Below are 8489 nucleotides of genomic sequence, written 5' to 3' on the forward strand. Positions count from 1 at the left end.
TTGGAGGATCAAAAGCACACTCATTATCAATCAAAAGGTTATGGGCTCACCGCAAAAGTACAAAGGCTGGAATTCAACCATTCCGCCCCAATTCTTGAGAAGAATCAATATCCTATACAAAAAAGAAAATAATGGAATTTTAACCAGATGAGAAAAACATCTTCACTCAATCATTTATTGCTTCTTTTTCCCCCCCTTCTTTTCCAGGAGAAAGGATGATTGTGGTCCGTTTAGGCGAGAACAAAAAGGCAGGGAAGATGTCAGTAACGAGAAATTTTCCCCGTCGGGTTTCATTCAAGGAAGCGTAAGTCTGACTTCTTTCCTATCTGGACCATATACCTGCGATTAATAATCAGAAACATTCAATCAGTTAAATGGTAAAAAATATTCTTGCTAATCAAGAAAGGACACAAGGTGCGAATTCAATAGCTTGTTTAAGGGGGGCAAGGCAGGGGATATTATCCTCCGAGTGAAAATATTACCTCAAGTCCAGAATCTTTGACATAAATATTTGAGAAGAGTTCAGGCGGATCTGGCATTGGACTTTCCTGAAAAACAATAAAAACAACAGCATTAAAATCATAACCCTAAAGAACATCCAATAAAGACCTGTAATCTATGCTAGAGGAAGATAAGCAAGACTGCCTGTAAAAAAGGTACAGGTATATAACTGGAAAAAAAAAAAAAAAAAAAAAAAAAATCAAATGGTGAAATGAAACAGGAGTCTTACCTTGGCCTTAGCAATGGCTTCATCCACTTCTTTTCTTATTTCCTTCTCAGTATCCTTCAAGTAAAGCAAACAATTATCAGCACTTTCATATGGTTTTAAGAATCAACTTAAATATTTCAAGCATTATTACAAAGAAGGTCTTCTTTGGGCATACAATGCTAAGATCAAGCCCCACAGCAGCAAGGTTGAAGAGAATTAATAATCAAAATTTGTTCCTGATTATGGAATTCCTTAAATATTAAATTGGATATCAGATTCACAAAGAAAATTCACACAGAACATTATTGTAATGCAAGTCCATGAAAGTGGAAACACTGTAGTATGAAAGATACCTTGAGCTCTTTTTCAGTAGCAATATCATGAGCCAATATCAGCTTTCTTATTCTCTCAATTGGATCACGCTCCTAGAAACATCACCAAGAAAAACTATTAATGATAAGCTCTAGCCAGAATACAAGATTACTTTCCTGCATATAAATATAGGGCTATCATCGAAATACCTGTCTCACACCAGAGATCTCATCACGCGTACGATACGTGCTTCCAGGATCAGACATGGAGTGACCATGGTACCTATAGGTGTCCATTTCAAGGATCTGAAAAACAAAGTTACAAAGATGGGTCAAATAACTACTTCCATGTGGAATGATAACACAACGTCAGATTGATATAAAACGAAATAATAGTATGAAGACAAGATTACGTTTTACCGCACAAAGCATGACCCTTGATATAATAGAAAGGAAATCAGTGAAACATAACCTAATCTAGCATGCCCTTTTTCGACAGGAAAAAAAGGCACGTAGGAAAAAGGGCACGTGCGTGGTAAACTCAAACTTCTGTAGAGATACTATATAGAAAAGAAGGTATGTTCAGAAAGGTACAAAGGCCAGTACCCCAAGATTCATCCACCAAAAATAAGGTTTTAATTCCAAGGAAAAAAACACTCATCAACTCTTTTGCCCTTTAAAAAGTAAAGGTACCTAACATGCACTAGGAGACCAGTAATGTAATTCTATCATTAGAGGAAAAAACTTGGATCTCAAAAATCACCAAATTCCCATTGTCCAGTTCAATGTTTGGATTAAACAACTGACATCCTTCTATTGATACCTAACTAAAGCATGGCGTTTCTTTTCCAACACATATAAGAGAAACCGCCAAGGCAACTTACGAGCCCTAAGATTGTAATGAAGATAATCTAATGGATCCAGTGTACGAATTTCTTAGAGCATAAAAAAGCATTTCCTCTCTCTCATCTTATTTTCAGCCTAAAAGGTCCGATAGGATCTTATAAAGGAACGGGAGCTGTTGAAAGGTTCCGTATTGCCGAGCCGAAGGGCAGCACTTCTGTACATGATCGTAGTATGTCATGTCGTCTCGGCCCTGCTTCATTGAAGAGTACCTATGCACTATTTCCGGTTCACAAATGGGCTTAAATGATAACGAGAGTCTAGTTTAAGCCCTCGCATATGAGTTACATTTTTTTTTGGGGTGTGGGGGGTGTGTAACTCCGCCTATACGGTGATTCGTACCGCCGGTCCTAAGCCCGATTAAAGGATGAAAGGTTGCGGTAGGTTGACAGCTAGCATAAAAATATGTCATTCTACATGGATTTCTCATTTACAAACTCTATTGGGGCGTTCCCTACGTGCGACACGCTATGCTGGGCCCCGGGCAAGAGGGGTCCTCGCACATTCATGGACGTGTGCGAAGGGAGAAGCTAGCCCATGCAAGGATATGGTGAAAAATATGCAAGGGGGTCCTTACACATTCATGGACGTGTGCAAAGGGAAAAGCTAGCCCATGATAGGAAAATTCATCTAGGTTCTTTAACCAGTAAATCTATGAAGTTAGTAGATGTTATGCTGAGAAGAAGAATTAACATCTTCTGCTTACAGGAAATCAACTGGACGGGAGAGAAGGCAAAAGAGATTGGAAACCTAGGACATAAGTTATGGTACACAGGTTGGGAAAGGAATCGCAATGGAGTTGGCATTCTAGTGGACAAAACTTTAAGTGGTTGAGATTAAACGATTAGGTGATAGAATAATTTTGATCAAATTGGTGTTAGGGGAGAAGTTCAATTATGTAATTAGTGCTTATGCTCCATAAGTAGGATTGGATGAGGAAACTAAGACCAAGTTCTGGGAAGACATGGATGACTCAGTGCGTAGTATAGGTAATGAGAGTAGCATTTTTATTGGAGGAGGTTTGAATGGACATATTGGTAAGGATAGAGAAAACTTCGAGAGGATTCACGGTGGTTTTGGTTTTGGGGCTCAAAACAAAGAAGGGAAATCCATTTTGGAATTTGCATTGAGACACAACTTTGTTATAACTAACACATTCTTTAAGAAAAGAGATTCATATTTAATCACTTTTAAGAATGGGAGGAACTCATGCCAGATAGATTATTTTCTCATTAGGTACAGAGATCGTTCTCTTTGTAAGGATTGTAAAGTAATTCTTGGGGAAGCGTTAGCCACCCAACATAGGTTAGTAACCCTAGATGTGAGCATTAGGCTTTACCATAGAAGAATGAAGATAAATCACCTCTCAAGAACTCGTTAGTGGCATTTAAAGGGAAGAAAGAAATTGGCTTTTAAGGAGAAGTTGTTAAAGGAGGCTACTTGGTCATGCGAAGGTGATGCAAATACTATGTGGGACACCGTTGCGAGTTGCATTCGAAAAGTGGCAAAGGAGGTACTATCTAGAGGTAAAGGCCCTTCGGTATAGGAAACTTGGTGGTGGAGTATCTAGAGGTAAAGGCCCTCCGGTATAGAAAACTTGGTGGTGGAGTGAGGAAGTTCAAAATGCTACTAGGACCAACAAGGATTTATATAGAGAGCTACCAAAGTGTAAGGATAATGGGACTTTTATTAAGTACAAAGAAGCGAAGAGGGAAGATAAGAGAGTAGTTAATAAGGCTCGTGCTACTTATTTGGATGAGGTGTATAGGAAACTTGAGACTAGAGAATGAGAGAAGGATATCTATAAACTAACTCGGATAAGAGAAGGGAAGTGTCGGGACCTAAATCAAGTGAGATGTGTTAAGGATGATGCGGATCAGGTTCTGATGAAAGATGAAGATATTAGGGAGAGGTGGAAGAGTTACTTTGAGAAACTTTATAATGAAAATCATGCAATGGGGTTTGGCAATCTTAGGTACCAAGACGAACCAAATGTGATGTACACAAGAGGCATCAGAGTTTCAGAAATTAAAACTACATTACGAGATATGAAAATGGAGAAGGCATGTGGGCCAAATGATATCCCAATAGAGGTTTGGAAGGTGTTAAGAGATGTTGGAATTAAGTGGCTCACTAAGCTTTTTAACGAGATAAGGAGATGCACTAAATTGTAACAACTATAGGGACATAAAGCTAATAAGTCACATTATTAAGCTTTGGGAGAGAGTTATTGAAAAGAGATTAAGGGCCACAACTACCATCTCAGGTAACCAATTTGGATTCATGCCCGGTAGATCAACCATGGAGGTTATTTTTCTTCTTAGGATGTTGATTGAAAGGTATATAATAGCTAAGAAAGATTTGCATATGGTTTTCATAGATTTAGAAAATGCATATAATAGGGTACCGAGAGAATTGTTATGGTGGGTACTAGAGAAGAGAGGAATGCATATGAGGTATATCAAGGTAATAAAGGATATGTAAGATGGAGCTGTCGCAAGTGTGAGAACTACTGGAGGCTACACGGAAGAGTTTCCCATTCAGATTGGGCTTCATCAAGGTTCCGCTCTTAGTCCTTATATTTTCACTATCGTGATGGATGAGCTGACAAGAGAAATTCAAGATGGGATTCCCTGGTGTATGCTTTTTTGTAGACGATATAGCTTTAGTTGATGAATATCAGGAGGACATTAACCGTAAGTTAGAACAATGGAGACAGACCCTTGAGACGAAGAGATTTAAATTAAGTATAACGAAGACTGAGTACATGCATTGTAGGTTTAGTAATTTGAGAGATCAGAGTGATGGAATTTCTTTGGATGATGTGGTGATTAGGGCTTTTAGGAAATTTAGATACCTTGGGTCCATAGTGCAGTGTGAAGGGGATATAGATGAGAATATTGGACATAGGATTAAGGCAGGGTGGGTTAAGTGGAAGAATGCCACGAGAGTTTTATGTGATAATAAGATATCTATTAAGTTGAAAAGAAAATTCTATAGGACAGCAATTCGCCCAGCTATATTATATGATAGTGAATGTTGGGCCGTCAAGAGACAACAAATATACAAGATAAGTGTGGCGGAGATGCATATGTTAAGATTGATGAGTGGCCATATGATGATGGATCGCATACAGAATTAAATTATTCGTAATAACACCAATAGAAGATAAGGTGCGGGAAAACCGTCTGAGGTGGTACGAGCATGTACAACGTAGATCATTAGATGTACCTGTTCGTGCTTGGGAGAACATCCAAATACCTAGTACTAGAAGAGCGAGGGGTAGACTAAAAATTACTTGGGCCGACGTAGTTAGGCACGACTTTCAAGATCTAGGGCTTCAGGAGGGCCTCTTGTTTAATAGAACAGACTGGAAATGAGAAATCTATATAGCCAACCCCAATTAATTTAGGATTAAGGCTTGTATTTGTTGTTGTTGTTGTTGTTGTTGGGGTGTGGGCGGTGTGGGTTGTCATTGTTGCCTGTAGCTTAAAATTTACTAACCTATGGCTCCCACACCTTTTCCCTGGTCAGAAAACATTGAGTAGCCAACAAAACAAGTGGAGAATTAAGTTCAAGTTTGCCCTTAAAGTGGTCCAGCAGTACAGTCCAATTTTATAACAAAGAACAAACACGGGTTTCAAAGAAAGAAACAAAGAAGGAATGAAAGAGAGAAAATTTGCATGCTCAAACTCACAATGGGTCCATTCTTCAAAGCATGCTCTTTAGCAAATTTGCATGCCTGTTTTACTGCAAAGGCATCCATACCATCAACCTGTTACAAAGGGAATGTATGTTATAAACTGTTGGCTAAAGGAAACCAAATTACAGCTCGACAAAAACTATAGTCGATCCAAAGAAAAATAGAACATATATTTACTTGAGACAAATAAATCTAATATAATAGAATTTATTGCCTTATGACTGAAAACCCACAAAAGCGGCAAAAGCACAAACGTCAGCAGACCAAATGGAAGAATACCAGAATCAAAAAGCTAATCAAAATAAAAGGAAAGTCAAAGTTACTAGCAGAAACTGCTTTAAAAACCCAACTATTGATTTCTCTTATAATTCGCTTTCAAAAAAATAAATTCTCGAATAAATCTTAAGGGCATAATTTAACACTTAAAACGAAGAGACCACATAAAAAATGTAATTTGGTTAAACTGCGGAGAGAATGAGCTCAAAAGTGGCACAAAATTTAATAAAGTTAGTATGTTGGTGAGCAATAGATTGCACAACAGGCAGACAAGCAACGAAAAAGTTTGTTTCAGCTGTACTTACTTTATATTCCACTAACAATCAAACAAGGGGCAGCCATAATTTTTCATTGGTATGAAATCTCATAACGGATTGAAAATACTTCTAAGCAATTCATTCAAATTTTCCTCTTTGGACAAGTCCATAAACATAATTTCAAAAGCAGCTAAAAATCTATACCCAACAAGAAAAGGAACCAAAATTCATCAAAATGAAACATGAAATTCAAAACAAAGCACGGAATTTATCAGCCTCACCTTCAAGCCAGGAACATAGTCCCCACGCTTGTAATAGGCCGGGCTCTTCGCCGCTCTCCACTCAGCCGTACCCATACCATCTGCCCCAAAAAAAAAAAAAAAAAAAAAAATTCAATGCAATTGCCTTGGTTGGTACTTGGTACCACCCAAAAATAAAAAAAAGTCAAATTTCTCAAATCAAATCGAATCTAATCCTCTTTTTCGGTCCTTACAATGATTGTTCTCGCAGACCAGAATCGCAGGCAGATCCCAGAGCGCGGCGATGTTAAGCGCCTCAAAAAGCTGCCCCTGATTTGCCGCGCCGTCGCCGTAGAGCGCAAAGGTCACGGCTTCATCCTTGGAATACTTCTGCGCGAAGGCCAATCCACATCCGAGCGGGACCTGAGCCCCGACTATACCGTGGCCGCCATAAAACCCGGAGTCCTTCTTGTAAAAATGCATCGAACCACCCTTCCCTCTCGAGCAACCGGCCTGGCGGCCCATGAGCTCCGCGAAAACCTCCAGGAGGGTCCCACCGCGGCCCAAGAAGATGCAGTGGTCGCGGTAGGCGGTGATTATGGCGTCCTTCTTGGTAATCGCCGCCTCCATCCCCACCGCAACGGCCTCCTGGCCGTCGTAGAGGTGGCAGAACCCTCGGATCAGCTTGGCCTTGTAGAGCGAGTCGGCGGCGATCTCCATCCGCCGCATCCTGGCCATGTCGTGGGAGAAGGGTGGTGGAGTCGTCGGTGGCGGCGGAGGAGGAGATCGGGCGGCGGAGAGAGTGGGAGGTGCAGGATAAGGCGGATGTGAGCGGCCGCAGGAGATTGGAGCGGGATGATGAGGTGGCTATGTGTGATAGAGCCATCTCGATCGTTGGACTTGGTCTCCGGCCGAGAGGGAGAAAGAGCTTTTGATGAGCTTTTTTGTGAGGGGAACAAAAATAGGGGTTTGGTGGGTGACTGAACGGTGGTACAGAGGAAATACTGCGTTATTCTTGTTATTTATTGAATATTATAAAAAAAAAAATACTTGGCAAAAAAATTATTAAAAATATCTTTTCAAAAACCAAATAAATAAATAAATAAAAATATTAATACTGGTCCTACTTGGCAAGGGATGTGATTGGCCGAACCGTAAAGGTCATAATTCGTATTAATGAGTCGTGTTCGTATCAATTCATTTATTAATTATGTCAAAAAATATTAACTCAAACAATACATATTTGTTAAACTTGTTAAAAATATCGACTCAAACACGACTCATTTATTAATCGTGTTGATCGTGTCAATCCGTATAACTTGTTTAAATAAATATATTGAATAAATAAATAATCTAATAATAACTTATTTAACACGATCAAGATAAGTTTAACATGTTTATTAGTCAATTTATCTTTTATTTTAAGAAAAATAAATGAATTTTACCTACAAATATTAAAATTCACATTATTTGTATTTAATATGTCATATAAACTTTCATATTATATCACATATCACTAGATTGCAGATGTCACATATCTTTAATCGTGTCAATTCATTTCATTTCGTGTTAGGAGGTCAACCCTAATCCAATTCATTTATTAATTGTGTCAACCTGATTATAACTCAAACCTATTTATAATAAATTCAACCTGCTAACTTCGTGCGGGTTTTGAGTCGTATCGTCGTATTGCTACTCAGATTCTCAACCCTATCGAGCCGAGTGATTTTTTTTTACTCTCCTATTTTCTTGGTTTTATTATCGCATAATCTATCCAATGTCGTCAATTTTTCCATTTTTGATAAAACATCTAAAGACATGTTTTTTTCTCCTTGTTTTTCATGATCGAGTGATTAATTTGACTTTATGGCTGTGTTTAGAGTTGTTTTTATTTTTCACATTTTTCGAGAAATAAAAAATGAAAATGGAAGAGAAACGGTATTTGGCACAATTAAAGACAAAAAATGGAAATGAAAACGATTTTTTAGTTTAATGTAAAATGGGAGAGAAATGAAAAATAACTTTTAGTCGTTTTTCATTTTTTGTTTCTGTTTTCTCCTCTCTCGAGCAGAGAGAGATGGACATTAATGG

At 38.5% G+C, this 8489-nt stretch overlaps 1 protein-coding gene across 1 annotated transcript; it reads right to left on the minus strand.

Annotated features, from left to right (window-relative positions):
- On the minus strand, nt 1-7383 carry LOC21410458 (pyruvate dehydrogenase E1 component subunit alpha, mitochondrial). The gene is given in 9 exon segments (XM_010102235.2): nt 1-339; nt 483-548; nt 731-784; nt 1063-1134; nt 1231-1326; nt 5621-5698; nt 6441-6520; nt 6653-7152; nt 7154-7383. Coding segments are annotated over 9 exon segments (1122 nt in total). The 5' UTR covers nt 7285-7383; the 3' UTR covers nt 1-294.
- Nucleotides 7384-8489: the final 1106 nt, after the last annotated feature.

This window comes from Morus notabilis, unplaced genomic scaffold (assembly GCF_000414095.1).
Source record: "Morus notabilis unplaced genomic scaffold, ASM41409v2 Scaffold99, whole genome shotgun sequence".
NCBI classification, from domain to species: domain Eukaryota; kingdom Viridiplantae; phylum Streptophyta; class Magnoliopsida; order Rosales; family Moraceae; genus Morus; species Morus notabilis.